The sequence below is a fragment of the Salmo salar genome, chromosome 05 (assembly GCF_965601325.2).
Source record: "Salmo salar chromosome 05, fSalSal1, whole genome shotgun sequence".
Taxonomy (NCBI): Eukaryota; Metazoa; Chordata; class Actinopteri; order Salmoniformes; family Salmonidae; genus Salmo; species Salmo salar.
Window position 1 is genome coordinate 94,452,465 of NC_138295.1, and position 25,772 is coordinate 94,478,236.

Consider the following 25,772-nt stretch of genomic DNA (forward strand, 5'->3'; position numbering starts at 1 on the left):
AGTTATTCAGGTTATTTCAGTCCTAACCCTGAGACCTATTTCAGTTATACCAAGTACTGTAATATAACCAGTGAGAGTAGTGGATGTGGAACTGCCAACAATACGGTACTTATTCAACATTCAAACAGTCATGCAATCTAAAGACGGATTATTCATATGAAGCTGTAACTAGTAGACTCTATGTCCCATGATATTAGTCATTTCTCATTCAGGATGATCATTTTTTAGCTAGCGGTTGTTTTACATGAGCGACATGAGATCAGATTGTGTCTCGGCATCAGAACCCCACCATCTACATCTCAGTTATAGACTGACTGGCTCAGATACACTTTGTTCTTCTATCATGGATACTGTTGATTGGCTAGCTGTGATTTCCAGTTTTTCACATTGTTGTAGGTACAGTGGGTATCAGAAGTATTCACCCCACCTTGGATTTCTACCCATTTTGTTGTTACCATGAGGGATGAATAATATAGTTTTAATTGTGATTTTATTTATTTTTTTAAATCATTGATCTACACAAAATACTCCATAATGTCAAAATAAAAATAATTTTACAAATATATTTACAAATGAATACACATTTTATAGCTTATGTATATTAGTTGCTGAAGTATCCACCCCCTTTTGTTTAGGCAAGCCTCAATTAGTACAGGTGTAAAATTTGGCTTAACAAATCACATAAACTCACTCTGTCTGAAATAATACAACATACAACATCTGGAAGGTCCCTCAGTCAAATGTTGAATTTCAAGCACAGATTAAACTCCAAAGACCAGGGGGCTTTTCAAAAGCCTCATAGAGAAGGGCAGTGATTGGTAGATTGGTAACAATAACAAATCAGACATTGAATATCTCTTTCAGCGTGGTCAAGTGAATCATTATTCTGTGGATGATGTATTACGTCACCCAGACACAACGATAGTGATCCTTCTGAGCTGCAGGACAGGAAGGAAACTGCTCAGGGATGTCATCATGACGATTTTAAAACACTTGACTCTGTGACCCATCTGAATTTTAAAACAGCTATAGAGTTCAATGGCTGTGATTGGAGAAAACTGAGGATGGGTCAACAACAATGTAGTGACTCCACAAAGGAATATAGTTGTTGGCCTTATGTTTGGGGAAAATCCACATCATCACTGAGTAACTGCCTCCTTATTTTCAAGCACGGTGATGGCTGCATCATGTTATGGGTATGCTTAACATCGGCTAAGACAGGAGTTTTTCAGGATAAAAATAAATGGGATGAGCTGAGCACAGACAAAATCCTAGAGGAAAACCTGCTTCAGACACTGGGAGATGAATTCACCTTTCAGCAGGATAATAACCTAAAACACATGGCCAAATCTACACTGGAGTTCCTTACCAAGAAGACGTGAATTTTCCTGAGTGGCCAAGTTACAGTTTTGACTTAAATCTGCTTGAAAATATAGGGCAAGACTTAAAAAATGCTGTCTAACCATGATCCCCAACACCTTGACAGAGCTTGAAGAATTTTGAAAAGAATAAAAGGCAAATATTGCACAATCCAGGTGTGTAAAACATTAATAAGTCCCGATTCTGTTCCGACTTGAGTTAAGCTCTTAAATGGAATGCAATTCCCATTTTATGCGGAGGTGTGTCTTACAGATAGCAAAACAAAATATATTCTGACCTTGACTTAATTCCTTCATAATTTATAAATTGATAAGAGCTATTGATAAAACCTAGGTAAATGAGTACTCCATTTGGAGAAGGCGATTGTAAATATACATAGCATATTGTTTTAGATTAGTTTTCCTTATGATCCCTGGAGACGAATGTGAAACCAGCCACATGGAAGCCAAACTGAAAATCATATCACGTGTATTGCGGTCCCTTTTACACTGTGAAATAGGATATAAATACCTTCGCCATTATTCAGAATTGTTATTGTGTGCCCTCATCATTTGCGTGGATGAAATGTGGACATCCAAGCTATATGCTTCTGTAGGGCTGAACCTGCCGAGTTTTGTGTGCGCTTTAGAATGTTTTGATTATATCTGGGCTTTTCTCCGTTTTATTTTACAATGATAAATGTTAAATGTTAAATATTAGCGAATATCGAGAGCCACGTCAGTAATACACACATACATTTTTTTTTTTTTTATCATTCCATTCCGTTTACATGTATTTCCTCTGTCACGTCCTTGTAAATTGTTCCTGTGCGTCGCTAGAGTTAGTGGATGATATTAGGCTGACGTTGTGTAATGATTTGGGACATGTAGCCTATTGAATCATTCTGGAACCCACGCAGCGCAGCAGGTTAAACATGGAGCCTGGCGCACGGTTCACCACGACTGGACCGTGGTCATTACAGTTCCATGATTAGTGAGAATTAGGGAACATTTATAGGACTAATGTTCAACCCCTATTGTACACTTTCACCACCTTCCAATATTTCATGGATTGAGCTAGAATATGACATCTTTCAGGATGAATTCAGCCACTGTTTTTTATTTATCAACATATTTCGTGCGTAAAGGCTCTCCAAACCGGTTTTTTAAATTTAAATACATGCATACTTTCCTAAACCTAAAATGTGCCTAAATAATCTTGAAGATCAAGAGTATTTTTAAATCTACTAGTTGGTCGTGAAACGGAAGCGAAAATGCATAGATGGCTTCCCCCCCCCATGATTCCTATATTCTGACCCCGTTCTCTCCATGTATTCTAGTGTCTGTCAACTAAATTCTAATGAAATGCACCCCGTATTTAAAAGAATGGCTAAAATAAATGTACTGATAACTTCTATTGAATGAAAACTCCACGAAAAAAAAAATCTATTGGTCACCAAGTGGGAGGTTTTTCAGCGGTTGAATGAAATGTATTCAGAGTGCGCACGTTAAGTTACTGGAAAATAAATAGTGTGTGTAAGAAAGGCATACATTCCTGAATCGAGATCGACCCGTTAGAGACTTTCCCAGAAAGACTCCCAGCTGTAATCGCTGCTAAAGGTGTTTCTAACATGTATTGACTCAGGGGAGTGAATCATTATCTAATTAAGGTATTTTAGGGTTCTATTTTTCATTAACCTTTAAAAACTTTTTTTATTTTTTTATTTCACTTTGACAGAATATTTTATGTAGATCATTGACAAAAAAACAATTAAATCCATTATAATCACACTTTTTAACACAAATGTGAAGAAATCCAAGTGGGTGAATATTTACGATAGGCAGATATTGTGTGTGATATTTCATGAACAATTGTCTTACTTGTGCGACTACTGCTTGACAGCTGAACACTGAAATGGCCCCTGCCACGGCTCATTGTGTTGCTATTCCTGTCTTGTAGCATACAGCGCCAGGCTTGTATGAATAAAATGAATAGAGATGAACACATGTAATCTAAAAAAGGTAGATGAGATATGGGTGACAGTCAGTGATCCACATCCAGTATAAATCAAGGCTGTGTGGAGGTACGACAGTCACAAGCCTAAGTGACTCAGTAATAACACTTCAAATAGGGATTTCAAGGGACATTGAAAAGGGTGATTGTGAACCTGGAAGTCATTTTTGTGACACCTGTATGGTTTTAAAAAGCCAAAGTCACAACACACAGAGGCTATGAACATCCGTTTGTCTTTATTTATATGTACGTTAACACAATGTCAAGTCAAATGTTATATAATCAGACCTTTTTTTACAACAACTCTGTCCGTAATGCTTCACCTGTCATCACACCACTAGTTACGGCAACTCACCGGTGAATCCTAATTATGGGATAAGCCTCTACGCAGTATCAATCTGTGTATAATTAGGAACCATCTGGAACATTCTCATAGTGGAGGATGTTGATGTCAACACCTTGAATATTATTCATGTACTTTGGACAGGTCTTATCCTTGGAATCAATCTCACTTTGGACAGTATTGGTTGCTAACAAGCTCAACATGAAAACACTCCCAAAGCATTGACAGAAAGAATTCTTCATAAACATACACAAACTGCAGAGCAGACAGACGGCATCATCAACAAAACATTAATGATCATTCTGAAACAGGAGGACAGTGTGTTTTTCCATCATGGCTGTTTGATCAGATCAACCAGAGGGACTCTGTGGAGGACATGTATCTGTAAGAGATTCCTTTTCTGTACATACAGGTGAACGGAGGCCTTTAGACACACCTTTCCAACCTGGCTCATAGTCGTTACACAGGTCCCTTAGGGCCTAGGATGTCCTCCTGTCTCCTGTCCCTTCGTTGATCTAGTTCCTCCCGTTGGGGCAATGAGCATCCCAACCGGATGTACAATACACACACTGCAAAGCCCTGTGAGTAGCCGTCCCTCCCCCTGCCACCCTCGTGACCCCTAGCTACCTCGTGACCCCTAGCCCCTGCTACCTAACCACTCCTGTAGATCTGAGAGGATTGGACAGGTGGAAGCAACATGTTCAGGGGTCAATTTGGAATCTACATGCTGGTAGGAAGTTTTTGTGAGCGGTTCTTAGCCGCCACCCCTGTCCTCTGGAACTCCAGCTTCTCCTTGATGTACTCCTGCTTGCACTCCTCGAAGAATGCCGAGTCTCTGTAGCTGAGAGACAGAGACAGTGGTGTACAGAAGAACAGTTATCATTAGAACACTGAGTCAGAACTAGCACGAAGAACAGTTATCATTAGAACACTGAGTCAGAACTAGTACGAAGAACAGTTATCATTAGAACACTGAGTCAGAACTAGTACGAAGAACAGTTATCATTAGAACACTGAGTCAGAACTAGTACGAAGAACAGTTATCATTAGAACACTGAGTCAGAACTAGTACGAAGAACAGTTATCATTAGAACACTGAGTCAGAACTAGTACGAAGAACAGTTATCATTAGAACACTGAGTCAGAACTAGTACGAAGAACAGTTATCATTAGAACACTGAGTCAGAACTAGTACGAAGAACAGTTATCATTAGAACACTGAGTCAGAACTAGTACGAAGAACAGTTATCATTAGAACACTGAGTCAGAACTACCACGAAGAACAGTTATCATTAGAACACTGAGTCAGAACTAGTACGAAGAACAGTTATCATTAGAACACTGAGTCAGAACTAGTACGAAGAACAGTTATCATTAGAACACTGAGTCAGAACTAGTACGAAGAACAGTTATCATTAGAACACTGAGTCAGAACTAGCACGAAGAACAGTTATCATTAGAACACTGAGTCAGAACTAGCACGAAGAACAGTTATCATTAGAACACTGAGTCAGAACTAGCACGAAGAACAGTTATCATTAGAACACTGAGTCAGAACTAGCACGAAGAACAGTTATCATTAGAACACTGAGTCAGAACTAGCACGAAGAACAGTTATCATTAGAACACTGAGTCAGAACTAGCACGAAGAACAGTTATCATTAGAACACTGAGTCAGAACTAGCACGAAGAACAGTTATCATTAGAACACTGAGTCAGAACTAGCACGAAGAACAGTTATCATTAGAACACTGAGTCAGAACTAGTATGAAGAACAGTTATCATTAGAACACTGAGTCAGAACTACCATGAAGAACAGTTATCATTAGAACACTGAGTCAGAACTAGTATGAAGAACAGTTATCATTAGAACACTGAGTCAGAACTACCATGAAGAACAGTTATCATTAGAACACTGAGTCAGAACTACCATGAAGAACAGTTATCATTAGAACACTGAGTCAGAACTACCATGAAGAACAGTTATCATTAGAACACTGAGTCAGAACTAGTATGAAGAACAGTTATCATTAGAACACTGAGTCAGAACTACCATGAAGAACAGTTATCATTAGAACACTGAGTCAGAACTAGTATGAAGAACAGTTATCATTAGAACACTGAGTCAGAACTACCATGAAGAACAGTTATCATTAGAACACTGAGTCAGGACTAGCATGAAGAACAGTTATCATTAGAACACTGAGTCAGAACTACCATGAAGAACAGTTATCATTAGAACACTGAGTCAGAACTAGTATGAAGAACAGTTATCATTAGAACACTGAGTCAGAACTACCATGAAGAACAGTTATCATTAGAACACTGAGTCAGAACTACCATGAAGAACAGTTATCATTAGAACACTGAGTCAGAACTACCATGAAGAACAGTTATCATTAGAACACTGAGTCAGAACTAGCATGAAGAACAGTTATCATTAGAACACTGAGTCAGAACTACCATGAAGAACAGTTATCATTAGAACACTGAGTCAGAACTAGCACGAAGAACAGTTATCATTAGAACACTGAGTCAGAACTAGCACGAAGAACAGTTATCATTAGAACACTGAGTCAGAACTAGCACGAAGAACAGTTATCATTAGAACACTGAGTCAGAACTAGCACGAAGAACAGTTATCATTAGAACACTGAGTCAGAACTAGCACGAAGAACAGTTATCATTAGAACACTGAGTCAGAACTAGCACGAAGAACAGTTATCATTAGAACACTGAGTCAGAACTAGCACGAAGAACAGTTATCATTAGAACACTGAGTCAGAACTAGCACGAAGAACAGTTATCATTAGAACACTGAGTCAGAACTAGCACGAAGAACAGTTATCATTAGAACACTGAGTCAGAACTAGCACGAAGAACAGTTATCATTAGAACACTGAGTCAGAACTAGCACGAAGAACAGTTATCATTAGAACACTGAGTCAGAACTAGCACGAAGAACAGTTATCATTAGAACACTGAGTCAGAACTAGCACGAAGAACAGTTATCATTAGAACACTGAGTCAGAACTAGCACGAAGAACAGTTATCATTAGAACACTGAGTCAGAACTAGCATGAAGAACAGTTATCATTAGAACACTGAGTCAGAACTAGTATGAAGAACAGTTATCATTAGAACACTGAGTCAGAACTAGTATGAAGAACAGTTATCATTAGAACACTGAGTCAGAACTACCATGAAGAACAGTTATCATTAGAACACTGAGTCAGAACTAGTATGAAGAACAGTTATCATTAGAACACTGAGTCAGAACTAGTATGAAGAACAGTTATCATTAGAACACTGAGTCAGAACTAGTATGAAGAACAGTTATCATTAGAACACTGAGTCAGAACTACCATGAAGAACAGTTATCATTAGAACACTGAGTCAGAACTAGTATGAAGAACAGTTATCATTAGAACACTGAGTCAGAACTACCATGAAGAACAGTTATCATTAGAACACTGAGTCAGAACTAGTATGAAGAACAGTTATCATTAGAACACTGAGTCAGAACTACCATGAAGAACAGTTATCATTAGAACACTGAGTCAGAACTAGCATGAAGAACAGTTATCATTAGAACACTGAGTCAGAACTACCATGAAGAACAGTTATCATTAGAACACTGAGTCAGAACTAGTATGAAGAACAGTTATCATTAGAACACTGAGTCAGAACTACCATGAAGAACAGTTATCATTAGAACACTGAGTCAGAACTAGTATGAAGAACAGTTATCATTAGAACACTGAGTCAGAACTACCATGAAGAACAGTTATCATTAGAACACTGAGTCAGAACTAGTATGAAGAACAGTTATCATTAGAACACTGAGTCAGAACTAGTATGAAGAACAGTTATCATTAGAACACTGAGTCAGAACTACCATGAAGAACAGTTATCATTAGAACACTGAGTCAGAACTACCATGAAGAACAGTTATCATTAGAACACTGAGTCAGAACTAGTATGAAGAACAGTTATCATTAGAACACTGAGTCAGAACTAGTATGAAGAACAGTTATCATTAGAACACTGAGTCAGAACTACCATGAAGAACAGTTATCATTAGAACACTGAGTCAGAACTACCATGAAGAACAGTTATCATTAGAACACTGAGTCAGAACTAGCATGAAGAACAGTTATCATTAGAACACTGAGTCAGAACTAGTATGAAGAACAGTTATCATTAGAACACTGAGTCAGAACTACCATGAAGAACAGTTATCATTAGAACACTGAGTCAGAACTAGTATGAAGAACAGTTATCATTAGAACACTGAGTCAGAACTAGTATGAAGAACAGTTATCATTAGAACACTGAGTCAGAACTACCATGAAGAACAGTTATCATTAGAACACTGAGTCAGAACTAGCATGAAGAACAGTTATCATTAGAACACTGAGTCAGAACTAGTATGAAGAACAGTTATCATTAGAACACTGAGTCAGAACTAGTATGAAGAACAGTTATCATTAGAACACTGAGTCAGAACTAGTATGAAGAACAGTTATCATTAGAACACTGAGTCAGAACTAGTATGAAGAACAGTTATCATTAGAACACTGAGTCAGAACTAGTACGAAGAACAGTTATCATTAGAACACTGAGTCAGAACTAGCACGAAGAACAGTTATCATTAGAACACTGAGTCAGAACTAGCATGAAGAACAGTTATCATTAGAACACTGAGTCAGAACTACCATGAAGAACAGTTATCATTAGAACACTGAGTCAGAACTAGTATGAAGAACAGTTATCATTAGAACACTGAGTCAGAACTACCATGAAGAACAGTTATCATTAGAACACTGAGTCAGAACTAGTATGAAGAACAGTTATCATTAGAACACTGAGTCAGAACTACCATGAAGAACAGTTATCATTAGAACACTGAGTCAGAACTAGCATGAAGAACAGTTATCATTAGAACACTGAGTCAGAACTAGTATGAAGAACAGTTATCATTAGAACACTGAGTCAGAACTAGTATGAAGAACAGTTATCATTAGAACACTGAGTCAGAACTAGTATGAAGAACAGTTATCATTAGAACACTGAGTCAGAACTAGTATGAAGAACAGTTATCATTAGAACACTGAGTCAGAACTAGCATGAAGAACAGTTATCATTAGAACACTGAGTCAGAACTAGCATGAAGAACAGTTATCATTAGAACACTGAGTCAGAACTACCATGAAGAACAGTTATCATTAGAACACTGAGTCAGAACTAGTATGAAGAACAGTTATCATTAGAACACTGAGTCAGAACTAGTATGAAGAACAGTTATCATTAGAACACTGAGTCAGAACTACCATGAAGAACAGTTATCATTAGAACACTGAGTCAGAACTAGTATGAAGAACAGTTATCATTAGAACACTGAGTCAGAACTACCATGAAGAACAGTTATCATTAGAACACTGAGTCAGAACTAGCATGAAGAACAGTTATCATTAGAACACTGAGTCAGAACTAGCACGAAGAACAGTTATCATTAGAACACTGAGTCAGAACTAGCACGAAGAACAGTTATCATTAGAACACTGAGTCAGAACTAGTACGAAGAACAGTTATCATTAGAACACTGAGTCAGAACTAGTATGAAGAACAGTTATCATTAGAACACTGAGTCAGAACTAGTATGAAGAACAGTTATCATTAGAACACTGAGTCAGAACTAGTATGAAGAACAGTTATCATTAGAACACTGAGTCAGAACTAGCATGAAGAACAGTTATCATTAGAACACTGAGTCAGAACTAGTATGAAGAACAGTTATCATTAGAACACTGAGTCAGAACTAGCATGAAGAACAGTTATCATTAGAACACTGAGTCAGAACTAGTATGAAGAACAGTTATCATTAGAACACTGAGTCAGAACTAGCACGAAGAACAGTTATCATTAGAACACTGAGTCAGAACTAGTACGAAGAACAGTTATCATTAGAACACTGAGTCAGAACTAGTACGAAGAACAGTTATCATTAGAACACTGAGTCAGAACTAGTACGAAGAACAGTTATCATTAGAACACTGAGTCAGAACTAGTACGAAGAACAGTTATCATTAGAACACTGAGTCAGAACTAGTACGAAGAACAGTTATCATTAGAACACTGAGTCAGAACTAGTACGAAGAACAGTTATCATTAGAACACTGAGTCAGAACTAGTACGAAGAACAGTTATCATTAGAACACTGAGTCAGAACTAGTACGAAGAACAGTTATCATTAGAACACTGAGTCAGAACTAGTACGAAGAACAGTTATCATTAGAACACTGAGTCAGAACTAGTACGAAGAACAGTTATCATTAGAACACTGAGTCAGAACTAGTACGAAGAACAGTTATCATTAGAACACTGAGTCAGAACTAGTACGAAGAACAGTTATCATTAGAACACTGAGTCAGAACTAGTACGAAGAACAGTTATCATTAGAACACTGAGTCAGAACTAGTACGAAGAACAGTTATCATTAGAACACTGAGTCAGAACTAGTACGAAGAACAGTTATCATTAGAACACTGAGTCAGAACTAGTACGAAGAACAGTTATCATTAGAACACTGAGTCAGAACTAGCACGAAGAACAGTTATCATTAGAACACTGAGTCAGAACTAGTACGAAGAACAGTTATCATTAGAACACTGAGTCAGAACTAGTACGAAGAACAGTTATCATTAGAACACTGAGTCAGAACTAGTACGAAGAACAGTTATCATTAGAACACTGAGTCAGAACTAGTATGAAGAACAGTTATCATTAGAACACTGAGTCAGAACTAGCATGAAGAACAGTTATCATTAGAACACTGAGTCAGAACTACCATGAAGAACAGTTATCATTAGAACACTGAGTCAGAACTAGTATGAAGAACAGTTATCATTAGAACACTGAGTCAGAACTACCATGAAGAACAGTTATCATTAGAACACTGAGTCAGAACTAGTATGAAGAACAGTTATCATTAGAACACTGAGTCAGAACTACCATGAAGAACAGTTATCATTAGAACACTGAGTCAGAACTAGTATGAAGAACAGTTATCATTAGAACACTGAGTCAGAACTAGTATGAAGAACAGTTATCATTAGAACACTGAGTCAGAACTACCATGAAGAACAGTTATCATTAGAACACTGAGTCAGAACTACCATGAAGAACAGTTATCATTAGAACACTGAGTCAGAACTACCATGAAGAACAGTTATCATTAGAACACTGAGTCAGAACTACCATGAAGAACAGTTATCATTAGAACACTGAGTCAGAACTAGTACGAAGAACAGTTATCATTAGAACACTGAGTCAGAACTAGCACGAAGAACAGTTATCATTAGAACACTGAGTCAGAACTAGTACGAAGAACAGTTATCATTAGAACACTGAGTCAGAACTAGTACGAAGAACAGTTATCATTAGAACACTGAGTCAGAACTAGTACGAAGAACAGTTATCATTAGAACACTGAGTCAGAACTAGTACGAAGAACAGTTATCATTAGAACACTGAGTCAGAACTAGTACGAAGAACAGTTATCATTAGAACACTGAGTCAGAACTAGTACGAAGAACAGTTATCATTAGAACACTGAGTCAGAACTAGTACGAAGAACAGTTATCATTAGAACACTGAGTCAGAACTAGTACGAAGAACAGTTATCATTAGAACACTGAGTCAGAACTAGTACGAAGAACAGTTATCATTAGAACACTGAGTCAGAACTAGTACGAAGAACAGTTATCATTAGAACACTGAGTCAGAACTAGTACGAAGAACAGTTATCATTAGAACACTGAGTCAGAACTAGTACGAAGAACAGTTATCATTAGAACACTGAGTCAGAACTAGTACGAAGAACAGTTATCATTAGAACACTGAGTCAGAACTAGTATGAAGAACAGTTATCATTAGAACACTGAGTCAGAACTAGTATGAAGAACAGTTATCATTAGAACACTGAGTCAGAACTAGTATGAAGAACAGTTATCATTAGAACACTGAGTCAGAACTAGTATGAAGAACAGTTATCATTAGAACACTGAGTCAGAACTAGTATGAAGAACAGTTATCATTAGAACACTGAGTCAGAACTAGTATGAAGAACAGTTATCATTAGAACACTGAGTCAGAACTAGTATGAAGAACAGTTATCATTAGAACACTGAGTCAGAACTAGTATGAAGAACAGTTATCATTAGAACACTGAGTCAGAACTAGTATGAAGAACAGTTATCATTAGAACACTGAGTCAGAACTAGTATGAAGAACAGTTATCATTAGAACACTGAGTCAGAACTAGCATGAAGAACAGTTATCATTAGAACACTGAGTCAGAACTAGTATGAAGAACAGTTATCATTAGAACACTGAGTCAGAACTACCATGAAGAACAGTTATCATTAGAACACTGAGTCAGAACTAGTATGAAGAACAGTTATCATTAGAACACTGAGTCAGAACTAGTATGAAGAACAGTTATCATTAGAACACTGAGTCAGAACTACCATGAAGAACAGTTATCATTAGAACACTGAGTCAGAACTACCATGAAGAACAGTTATCATTAGAACACTGAGTCAGAACTAGTATGAAGAACAGTTATCATTAGAACACTGAGTCAGAACTAGTATGAAGAACAGTTATCATTAGAACACTGAGTCAGAACTACCATGAAGAACAGTTATCATTAGAACACTGAGTCAGAACTACCATGAAGAACAGTTATCATTAGAACACTGAGTCAGAACTAGTATGAAGAACAGTTATCATTAGAACACTGAGTCAGAACTAGTATGAAGAACAGTTATCATTAGAACACTGAGTCAGAACTACCATGAAGAACAGTTATCATTAGAACACTGAGTCAGAACTAGTATGAAGAACAGTTATCATTAGAACACTGAGTCAGAACTAGTATGAAGAACAGTTATCATTAGAACACTGAGTCAGAACTACCATGAAGAACAGTTATCATTAGAACACTGAGTCAGAACTACCATGAAGAACAGTTATCATTAGAACACTGAGTCAGAACTACCATGAAGAACAGTTATCATTAGAACACTGAGTCAGAACTAGTATGAAGAACAGTTATCATTAGAACACTGAGTCAGAACTAGTATGAAGAACAGTTATCATTAGAACACTGAGTCAGAACTAGTATGAAGAACAGTTATCATTAGAACACTGAGTCAGAACTAGTATGAAGAACAGTTATCATTAGAACACTGAGTCAGAACTAGTATGAAGAACAGTTATCATTAGAACACTGAGTCAGAACTAGTATGAAGAACAGTTATCATTAGAACACTGAGTCAGAACTAGTATGAAGAACAGTTATCATTAGAACACTGAGTCAGAACTAGTATGAAGAACAGTTATCATTAGAACACTGAGTCAGAACTAGCATGAAGAACAGTTATCATTAGAACACTGAGTCAGAACTAGTATGAAGAACAGTTATCATTAGAACACTGAGTCAGAACTACCATGAAGAACAGTTATCATTAGAACACTGAGTCAGAACTAGTATGAAGAACAGTTATCATTAGAACACTGAGTCAGAACTACCATGAAGAACAGTTATCATTAGAACACTGAGTCAGAACTACCATGAAGAACAGTTATCATTAGAACACTGAGTCAGAACTAGTATGAAGAACAGTTATCATTAGAACACTGAGTCAGAACTAGTATGAAGAACAGTTATCATTAGAACACTGAGTCAGAACTAGTATGAAGAACAGTTATCATTAGAACACTGAGTCAGAACTAGTATGAAGAACAGTTATCATTAGAACACTGAGTCAGAACTAGTATGAAGAACAGTTATCATTAGAACACTGAGTCAGAACTAGTATGAAGAACAGTTATCATTAGAACACTGAGTCAGAACTAGTATGAAGAACAGTTATCATTAGAACACTGAGTCAGAACTAGTATGAAGAACAGTTATCATTAGAACACTGAGTCAGAACTACCATGAAGAACAGTTATCATTAGAACACTGAGTCAGAACTAGTATGAAGAACAGTTATCATTAGAACACTGAGTCAGAACTAGTATGAAGAACAGTTATCATTAGAACACTGAGTCAGAACTAGTATGAAGAACAGTTATCATTAGAACACTGAGTCAGAACTACCATGAAGAACAGTTATCATTAGAACACTGAGTCAGAACTAGTATGAAGAACAGTTATCATTAGAACACTGAGTCAGAACTAGTATGAAGAACAGTTATCATTAGAACACTGAGTCAGAACTACCATGAAGAACAGTTATCATTAGAACACTGAGTCAGAACTAGTATGAAGAACAGTTATCATTAGAACACTGAGTCAGAACTACCATGAAGAACAGTTATCATTAGAACACTGAGTCAGAACTAGTATGAAGAACAGTTATCATTAGAACACTGAGTCAGAACTACCATGAAGAACAGTTATCATTAGAACACTGAGTCAGAACTAGTATGAAGAACAGTTATCATTAGAACACTGAGTCAGAACTAGTATGAAGAACAGTTATCATTAGAACACTGAGTCAGAACTACCATGAAGAACAGTTATCATTAGAACACTGAGTCAGAACTAGTATGAAGAACAGTTATCATTAGAACACTGAGTCAGAACTACCATGAAGAACAGTTATCATTAGAACACTGAGTCAGAACTACCATGAAGAACAGTTATCATTAGAACACTGAGTCAGAACTAGTATGAAGAACAGTTATCATTAGAACACTGAGTCAGAACTAGTATGAAGAACAGTTATCATTAGAACACTGAGTCAGAACTACGTATGAAGAACAGTTATCATTAGAACACTGAGTCAGAACTAGTCCATGAAGAACAGTTATCATTAGAACACTGAGTCAGAACTAGTATGAAGAACAGTTATCATTAGAACACTGAGTCAGAACTAGTATGAAGAACAGTTATCATTAGAACACTGAGTCAGAACTAGTATGAAGAACAGTTATCATTAGAACACTGAGTCAGAACTAGTATGAAGAACAGTTATCATTAGAACACTGAGTCAGAACTAGTATGAAGAACAGTTATCATTAGAACACTGAGTCAGAACTAGTATGAAGAACAGTTATCATTAGAACACTGAGTCAGAACTACCATGAAGAACAGTTATCATTAGAACACTGAGTCAGAACTAGTATGAAGAACAGTTATCATTAGAACACTGAGTCAGAACTACCATGAAGAACAGTTATCATTAGAACACTGAGTCAGAACTAGTATGAAGAACAGTTATCATTAGAACACTGAGTCAGAACTAGTATGAAGAACAGTTATCATTAGAACACTGAGTCAGAACTAGTATGAAGAACAGTTATCATTAGAACACTGAGTCAGAACTACCATGAAGAACAGTTATCATTAGAACACTGAGTCAGAACTAGTATGAAGAACAGTTATCATTAGAACACTGAGTCAGAACTAGTATGAAGAACAGTTATCATTAGAACACTGAGTCAGAACTAGTATGAAGAACAGTTATCATTAGAACACTGAGTCAGAACTAGTATGAAGAACAGTTATCATTAGAACACTGAGTCAGAACTAGCATGAAGAACAGTTATCATTAGAACACTGAGTCAGAACTAGTATGAAGAACAGTTATCATTAGAACACTGAGTCAGAACTAGTATGAACTATATACCAGAAAAAAATACATGTATTGTACTTGATATAATTTGTTTGGTCTTAAATGGTAATAAAATAAATGTATTTGTTTTAAAGTGTAAATAAAAGACATGTTTTATGAAGCCTTATTGATTACATGAGGTGTGAGTTAGTTGACTCACTGTACGGTTAGACAGTCCTTCAGGGCAGCGTTCTGATCCCGACACTTGAACACCATCGAGGAAGCCAGTCTCTTTACAGCAGTGGTTGAACGCTGAAACCAGATAGATGCAAGGAGACATAGATTTAGCCAGTAAATGACCACCATCAGGAAGCCAGTCTCTTTACAGCAGTGGTTGAACGCTGAAACCAGATAGATGCAAGGAGACATAGATTTAGCCAGTAAATGACCACCATCAGGAAGCCAGTCTCTTTACAGCAGTGGTTGAACGCTGAAACCAGATAGATGCAAGGAGACATAGATTTAGCCAGTAAATGACCACCATCAGGAAGCCAGTCTCTTTACAGCAGTGGTTGAACGCTGAAACCAGATAGATGCAAGGAGACATAGATTTAGCCAGTAAATGACCACCATCAGGAAGCCAGTCTCTTTACAGCAGTGGTTGAACGCTGAAACCAGATAGATGCAAGGAGACATAGATTTAGCCAGTAAATGACCACCATCAGGAAGCCAGTCTCTTTACAGCAGTGGTTGAACGCTGAAACCAGATAGATGCAAGGAGACATAGATTTAGCCAGTAAATGACCACCATCAGGAAGCCAGTCTCTTTACAGCAGTGGTTGAACGCTGAAACCAGATAGATGCAAGGAGACATAGATTTAGCCAGTAAATGACCACCATCAGGAAGCCAGTCTCTTGACAGGGGCTTTTTAAAAAGCAGCCAGGGTAAGAGCCCCAGTCTAAAAAGGTCATGTCTCTTTCAAATCTGTCCCCCTCTGCCAATCTGAGTGTAGCCACAGGCTGAGAGGAGAGAGAGGGGACAGCCAACCATACCGTCTCTGCTAGGCATCTCTGCCACACGGTGACAAGCCTGGTCAAAGTAGATACTACCGTAGTGAGTACTGACAGGCCTCTTATCTTACCAGCCCCAATGTTTCCTCTACCGCCAGGCTGAATGAAAAGACTGACTATCATATGTATTCATACTTGTGGTTGGTGTTTCTGTCCACATTGGCACCAGTGTAACTATCTGGCTGGCATGGCCCATTATAACTGTTCTTCACACAGACCAGGCCTATCTGGCTATTAATATGAATGGAAAAGAGCAGCAATCTAAACTATTCATACAGAGGAGAGGCCATACATGAAGAATAATGCTGAGCCATTAGGGCTTTCTATTCATTCAGAGAGGCCATACATGTAGAATAGTGCTGAGCTATTAGGGCTTTCTATTCATTCAGAGGAGAGGCCATACATGAAGAATAGTGCTGAGCCATTAGGGCTTTCTATTCATACAGAGGAGGAGGAGAGGCCATACATGAAGAATAGTGCTGAGCCATAAGGGCTTTTTGAGGTTGGTTCGAGTTTCAGTTCCATTTTTTTTTTTTATTTTTTTTTTATCATCACGGTTTTCGATTTCGGTTTTGATAATGTATTATGAAATAATGATGTTATAATGATTTGAGAGCTTTTAAAATAGAAAAATAGAAAATTCAATTTCCAAAACATTGAAAATGTTATATTGTCTCTGTCAGGCCCACATTGGGTAGACATCAATAGAACAGGAAATTACTAGGAAATAATACAATATTTCAGTTGCGTATTTTAATTGGTTTTTATTTGATGACTTTATTCTTTTTCATTCCTTAAAGTAAAATCATCTGATCTCTGCTCAGACAGAAGCAGCCAGCCAGGCCATCTAGCGCTATGTGCTCCCCATACTGTACGGTCTTTAGTCACCCTATTTAGCTAGCCTGCCTAAGTACACTGCAGAGCGGTCTGCTCAAATCATTTGACTAGTTCTTCAAAAGAAGATAAGGCATACTTTCACTAACTGTCTCTACCTCCTCTCCTAGTTGTGTTGTGTACAGTCCTCTGTCATGTGGTCTATGCGGTCTGTGTGTATCTAACGTAACATAGCAGGCGTAATGCTCATATCGCTGCCCTAACAAAATGGGAGTGTTTGTCCCAAAGGCGGGAAGGCTTAGGTCCAAAAATAAGCTCATTGAAACGCATTGGGATTCATTTTAGACAGATTTTAGTGAAGAGTGAAACGTCTCGCTTCGCCTCTTTCATCCGTCTCTGTGCCATAAAAATAAAAAATGGTGCAATGGATTATGGTCATTATACACTGAACAAAAATATAAAAACGCAACAATTTCAAGATTTTACAGAGTTACAGTTCATATAAGGAAACCAGCCAATCAGAATGAGTTTTTTTCCCCCACAAAAGGGCTTTATTACAGATAGAAATACTCCTGAATTTCATCAGCTGTCCTGGTGGCTGGTCTCAGACGATCCCTGGGACGGAGTGGTTACACATGGTCTGTGGTTTTTAGTCCGGTTGGACGTACTGACAAATTGTCTAAAACGGCGTTGGAGGTGGCTTATGGTAGAGAAATGAACATTCAATCTTCCGGCAACAGCTTTGGTGGACATTCCTGCAGTCAGCATGTAAATTGCGCGCTCCCTCAACATGAGACATCCATGGTATTGTGTTGTTTGACAAAACTGCACATTTTTGAGTGGCCATATATTGTCCAAAGCACAATATGCCACATCGGTAAGGTGGACGGATTATCTTGGCAAAGGAGAAATGCTCACTAACAGGGATGTAAACCAATTCTTGCACAACATTTTAGAGGAATAAGCTTTTTGTGTGTATGGGATATTTTATTTCAGCTCATGAAACCAACACTTTACATGTTGCGTTTATATTTTTTGTTCAGTATAGTTAATTACCATGTTTCTGCGCTGAACTTAGTTTGAATATTTACTTATGAAAACTACAACTCCCTTCAGCCCAGCTTCCCACATCGTTATTGACTTGATTTCTCTCATGAATTATTTGGGCTCCCAAAAAAACTAACTAAATGGAATTCAAGTAATTGAACCGACATCGGTCAAGTAGCTGTTTAATAACCGGAAGAAATAGGAAACGGACGTTAAATCGCTCAACACTAATGATCTATGAATAACATGCTAACTCTAAACCAACCAGGTCTATATTTACTCTGAATAACTTACTCTGAATAACATGCTAACTCTAAACAACCAGGTCTATATTTACTCTGAATAACATACAGAACTCTGTAAACCAACGAGGTCTATATTAATTCTGAATAACATGCTAACTCTAACCAACCAGGTCTATATTTACTCTGAATAACATACAGAACTCTGTAAACCAACCAGGTCTATATTTACTCTGAATAACATACAGAACTGTGTAAACCAACCAGGTCTATATTAACTCTGAATAACATACAGAACTCTGTAAACCAACCAGGTCTATATTAACTCTGAATAACATACAGAACTCTCTAAACCAACCAGGTCTATATTTACTCTGAATAACATACAGAACTCTCTAAACCAACCAGGTCTATATTTACTCTGAATAACATACAGAACTCTCTAAACCAACCAGGTCTATATTTACTCTGAATAACATGCTAACTCTAAACCAACCAGGTCTATATTAACTCTGAATAACATACAGAACTCTGTAAACCAACGAGGTCTATATTTACTCTGAATAACATGCTAACTCTAAACCAACGAGGTCTATATTTACTCTGAATAACATGCTAACTCTAAACCAACCAGGTCTATATTTACTCTGAATAACATACAGAACTGTGTAAACCAACCAGGTCTATATTAACTCTGAATAACATACAGAACTCTCTAAACCAACCAGGTCTATATTTACTCTGAATAACATACAGAACTCTCTAAACCAACCAGGTCTATATTAACTCTGAATAACATACAGAACTCTGTAAACCAACCAGGTCTATATTTACTCTGAATAACATGCTAACTCTAAACCAACCAGGTCTATATTTACTCTGAATAACATGCTAACTCTAAACCAACCAGGTCTATATTAACTCTGAATAACATGCTAACTCTAAACCAACCAGGTCTATATTTACTCTGAATAACATACAGAACTCTGTAAACCAACGAGGTCTATATTAACTCTGAATAACATGCTAACTCTAAACCAACCAGGTCTATATTTACTCTGAATAACATACAGAACTCTGTAAACCAACCAGGTCTATATTTACTCTGAATAACATACAGAACTGTGTAAACCAACCAGGTCTATATTAACTCTGAATAACATACAGAACTCTGTAAACCAACCAGGTCTATATTAACTCTGAATAACATACAGAACTCTCTAAACCAACCAGGTCTATATTTACTCTGAATAACATACAGAACTCTCTAAACCAACCAGGTCTATATTTACTCTGAATAACATGCTAACTGTAAACCAACCAGGTCTATATTAACTCTGAATAACATACAGAACTCTCTAAACCAACGAGGTCTATATTAACTCTGAATAACATGCTAACTCTAAACCAACCAGGTCTATATTTACTCTGAATAACATGCTAACTCTAAACCAACCAGGTCTATATTTACTCTGAATAACATGCTAACTGTAAACCAACCAGGTCTATATTTACTCTGAATAACATACAGAACTCTCTAAACCAACCAGGTCTATATTTACTCTGAATAACATGCTAACTGTAAACCAACCAGGTCTATATTAACTCTGAATAACATACAGAACTCTCTAAACCAACGAGGTCTATATTAACTCTGAATAACATGCTAACTCTAAACCAACCAGGTCTATATTTACTCTGAATAACATGCTAACTCTAAACCAACCAGGTCTATATTTACTCTGAATAACATGCTAACTGTAAACCAACCAGGTCTATATTAACTCTGAATAACATGCTAACTCTAAACCAACCAGGTCTATATTTACTCTGAATAACATACAGAACTCTGTAAACCAACCAGGTCTATATTTACTCTGAATAACATGCTAACTCTAAACCAACCAGGTCTATATTTACTCTGAATAACATGCTAACTGTAAACCAACCAGGTCTATATTTACTCTGAATAACATGCTAACTGTAAACCAACGAGGTCTATATTGACTCTGAATAACATACAGAACTCTCTAAACCAACGAGGTCTATATTGACTCTGAATAACATGCTAACTGTAAACCAACGAGGTCTATATTAACTCTGAATAACATACAGAACTCGGTGTGTCTCTTTTAGTTTGACCGTAGAAGACACATTTAGGGCTGAGATGGTCGACTTAACAAGGATTCTCCTTTCTAACCATTTCCTAAAAAAGACATGATGTTTGGCAAGCAGTTGAGACCCTGACAAACAGCTGAGTGCAAGGTGAATCACACAGAGATGGAGTTAGCCATTAGGCCTAACTGCGTTAAGACTACAGAGATAAAAAATAAATAAACAAGGTATTTTCCTTTCAATCCTTTAACTGATATCAAGGTGTTGTGGATGAAAGGTGCCATTGTGTTGGTGGTGCTAAAGAGGTGCTGAAGGGTCCTGGCCTTGTCTCTCACGCTGTTAGCCAGGTCTTTGGTAGACTTTAATTAGCCTCGTTCGTCCCCCGTCCCCCCCCCCCCCCCGTCTCCAGCGTCTCATAAACAACCATGGGATACATCCCAAAATTGACAATGTACCCTAACCCTACGAAGTGCACTACTTTTTCTTTTGACCAGAGCCTTGCTCAACAGTAGTACACTGTATAGAGAATAGGGTACCATTTGGGATGCAAACCCATCATCATAATCTCCCTGTTATGATCAGCGTGATTATCACCACGACTTGCTTTCATCCGAACGCAGAAAACCTGCAGAAGCAATTTGAAGAGGCAGAACAGTGTGACTAATCTAAATCAGTAGAACAGAAACACAGAGGACTGTACTGGGGCCTGACACCGCCGCTGGTATCCCATCACACATCAGCAGTCACCCAACACAGTCACAGAAAAGACCATAGTGACAATGATCTCAGAGGTAGCCTCCCAACTGACACCCTATTCCCTATATAGTGCACTACTTTTGACCAGGGCCCATTAGGGAATAGGGTGCCACGTGGGACGCGCCCATTATCCAGTGATCTCCACTAGAGACGACGTGGTAGTGAGAGGGAGGGGACTTCAGGAGGAGGTATGGAGTAGTGAGGGATTATTCCCCCCCCCCACTAAAATGATAATCTCCTAATCCGAGTCCCCAGATGAAACTGACATTAAATCGACTCTACAGAATAATCTATGTGATGATGAGATATGGAGAGCTGACTGTTCTGAAGTAGCTGATCAAATCAGTGCAGTAGTAAGGACACGTGTCTTAGAAAAGGGCATGGGTTTGGAGAGGTGATGTCATTCTGGTAGACTAGTGGGGAAAGAAGATGCTGCACGACGGGTCGTCATCAGATCAGATCAGAGTAAACACCGAGAAAAACACACCGTCTCTGGTCAGAGTAAACACCGAGAAAAACACACCGTCTCTGGTCAGAGTAAACACCGAGAAAAACACACCGTCTCTGGTCAGAGTAAACACCAAGAAAACACACCATCTCTGATCAGAGTAAACACCGAGAAAACACACCGTCTCTGGTGAGAGTAAACACACCGCTTCTGGTCAGAGTAAACACCGAGAAAACGCACCGTCTCTGGTCAGAGTAAACACACCGCTTCTGGTCAGAGTAAACACCGAGAAAACGCACCGTCTCTGGTCAGAGTAAACACACCGTCTCTGGTCAGAGTAAACACCAAGAAAAACACACCGTCTCTGGTCAGCATAAACACCAAGAAAACACACCGTCTCTGGTCAGAGTAAACACCAAGAAAACACACCGTCCCTGATCAGAGTAAACACCAAGAAAACACACCGTCTCTGATCAGAGTAAACACACCATCTCTGGTCAGAGTAAACACCAAGAAAACACACCGTCCCTGATCAGAGTAAACACCAAGAAAACACACCGTCTCTGGTCAGAGTAAACACCAAGAAAAACACACCGTCTCTGGTCAGAGTAAACACCGAGAAAAACACACCGTCTCTGGTCAGAGTAAACACCAAGAAAAACACACCGTCTCTGGTCAGAGTAAACACCGAGAAAAACACACCGTCTCTGGTCAGAGTAAACACCGAGAAAAACACACCGTCTCTGGTCAGAGTAAACACCGAGAAAAACACACCGTCTCTGGTCAGAGTAAACACCGAGAAAAACACACCGTCTCTGGTCAGAGTAAACACCAAGAAAAACACACCGTCTCTGGTCAGAGTAAACACCGAGAAAAACACACCGTCTCTGGTCAGAGTAAACACCGAGAAAAACACACCGTCTCTGGTCAGAGTAAACACCGAGAAAACACACCGTCTCTGATCAGAGTAAACACACCGTCTCTGATCAGAGTAAACACACCGTCTCTGATCAGAGTAAACACACCGTCTCTGATCAGAGTAAACACACCGTCTCTGGTCAGATGTTTTATGGAACTGTATTTAACTAAACAACATTACATAACATACACGCATGCACAAACACACAGGTCAGAGCAAACAGCCACTGCAAGCATCAGTAATACAAATAGGGTAGTATGCAGGCAATACAGCAGCTAGGGCTGGGGTGGAGGTGTGAAAAGGAGGGGGCAGAGAGGAGACCAGAAGGGGATTTCCACAGCCCTGTCACCTCGAGGGCTAGGCTGTGTCTCTCTGGGCGAGCAGCAGCAGGCGTGCAGCCTCAGAGGATGAAGAGGACTTTAGGCCTAACCACAATCGAAGTACCTATGCAGCACCGAGAGTTGCTGTTGGGCAATCCCAAAGTAACAGAATGATGCAGAGCCGTTTTCACTTTAAAATGGACGCCAAAACAAAAACCAATGATTGTCAACTTAAAACAAACAATACAACTCCATGCACAATTACTTTTAACAACTTTCAAATAACATTTTACCAAAAAAAACACATTTACTTGAACAATGCAGATGTACATTTTGGTAACAGAATGACGGTTTGTGCAGCTGGTGCCATGCCAAAATGGTGCATCTGCACTGTTCATCCATAAAATGTGTTTATGTAAAAAAAATAAAAAAATGGTGGAAATTGTTAAAAGTAGTCTTTATGCATAGAGTTGTATGGTTTGTTTAACTTTGCAAAAAAATTGTTTTTTGTTTGACATACATTTTAAAGTGAAATATCTGAGTCTCAGCATCATTCCGTTGCCGTGGAATTGCCCTGCAACATTTACATTTTAGTCATTTAGCAGACGCTCTTATCCAGAGCGACTTACAGTGGTGAATGCATACATTTCATAGATTTTGAAAAACTTTTTCCCCCAGTACTGGTCCCCCGTGGGAATCGAACCCACAACCCTGGCGTTGCAAACACCATGCTCTACCAACTGAGCCACACGGGACCACAACATTAGAGCAGCGGCTCAGAGTCTTCGTAAGGTTCAAAAATAAATCAAATGTTGATGTCAGCAGCATAAAGTGAATTTAGAGATGTTAGTAACAAAAACATTCAACTGCAGTCTGTTTCAAGTATCTTCCTGTAAAAAGGAGAACATTTGCCAAGTTTCTGTTAGGCCTACATGTTGAGCAATAACGAGATCAGATCAGCAGTCTACACTCCTTATAATACAGATACCATAAACACTGCTAGAAAAAGGACATTGGAGGCAGAAAAGAGGAAGTTCATTGTATCAAGTGGTATATTCATATTTAACCACCATATCAGGTTTGATCTTGACTGTATTTTTTTCTTCATCGGGTCATCTACTTCTGACTGGTTTTCAGACAGGGCATGACAGCCAGATCAACGCAACAGAAAAACACAAATATACATAACAGGGGAGGTATCCATTAATACTCTGTCATGGCTCAGGGCATTAACAGGGCCTTTGCTTGAGATTGTAACTGGGAAGGTGCATAGAGACTTCAACAATACAATGTGTATAAACAGCGAAGGTGAACGGTGGATATATCTCTGTGAGCATCTTGGGTTCCAGATCATATATCCTGGGAGCCACAAGACTGTAAGCCCGCTGTGACCTAAAGCATTTGTTCAGGGAACTAACACATGTGTTTTATTAATCTCAGATATTCACCTGTAACCTTTTCAGCACAGAGCTCCTTGGCTTTCTCCCTCATCATCTTGGGTATGAGTACATCTGTCTCCACATGCCTCAGGAAAGGCTCCTCTGGCACACACACACACACACACACACACACACACACACACACACACACACACACACACACACACACACACACACATCAGTCATAGCTACCCTGCTGTACCAGGGCTAGCATATCCATCAAACTAGCTAGCTAGTTAGACACAGTAAACGCTAGGTAACTATAGCTAACAACATCTAGGTAACCCAGTTGTTTCTGAGCTCGCAAGCGATGAACGTGGAAGATTAGAAGTATGACAGCTAAGTTAGCTAGTATGTCAGGAAAACAGTTTAAAGTTAAACGTTTAATCGGCTACGACACTTGCTCACCGTGATAGTTAGCTAGCCAATTGAATGACATGTTGACTGTACTGAAGCTAGCTTAGTTAGCCCTGGCTAGCGACGTCTAACTGCTAATGCTAGCATGCTTTACAACTAGTAAAGAACAAGACCCCGCACTGTTGAAGCTCCCAATTCACCGCTTTACTGACAACGTTTCGATTCGACGAAGATCCGTGTCGGGATCGAAACTTTGTCAATAAAGCGGTGAATTGGGAGCTTTAACAGTGTGCTTGGGCCTTCTTGTTCTTTACCTAGACTTTGTTAGTCCAGAACCTAACGTTATGTTTTTAAGGATGTGCGTATGATAACACACTTTTCTATAGATGCTTTACAACTATAACAATGCCGTAAGAGCGACATAGGATAATGATACTCAACATATTGTCTATACAATACCTGCTTTGGTTGCTTCCATAATTATCAGCAGTGTTGCTGAATCAAAACATTACAAAACTGAAGCAAAGTCACCTCTCTTCATCATCACGTTACTTCCGCGTGCGTCACTCAACTGTGGAACGAACTACAATCCCCACAGTTCTCCACAACTTTGAACTACAAAGGCCTGTTTTTTTATATTGATTTATTGATTTAACCTTTATTTAACCAGGTAGGCAAGTTGAGAACAAGTTCTCATTTACAATTGCGACCTGGCCAAGATAAAGCAAAGCAGTTCGACACATACAACAACTCAGAGTTACACATGGAGTAAAACAAACATACAGTCAATAATACAGTAGAAAAATAAGTCTATATACAATGTGAGCAAATGAGGTGAGATAAGGGAGGTAAAGGCAAAAAAGGCCATGGTGGCAAAGT

The 25,772-nt window shown here is 38.4% G+C and overlaps 1 protein-coding gene across 1 annotated transcript; it reads right to left on the reverse strand.

Moving 5' to 3' along the window:
* Nucleotides 1–3,590: 3,590 nt before the first annotated feature.
* cc068 (CC068 protein) lies at nt 3,591–25,439 on the reverse strand. Its single transcript, NM_001140764.1, is given in 5 exon segments — nt 3,591–4,556; nt 15,566–15,622; nt 15,624–15,657; nt 24,546–24,638; nt 25,353–25,439. Coding segments are annotated over 5 exon segments (324 nt in total). The 5' UTR covers nt 25,372–25,439; the 3' UTR covers nt 3,591–4,435.
* Nucleotides 25,440–25,772: the final 333 nt, after the last annotated feature.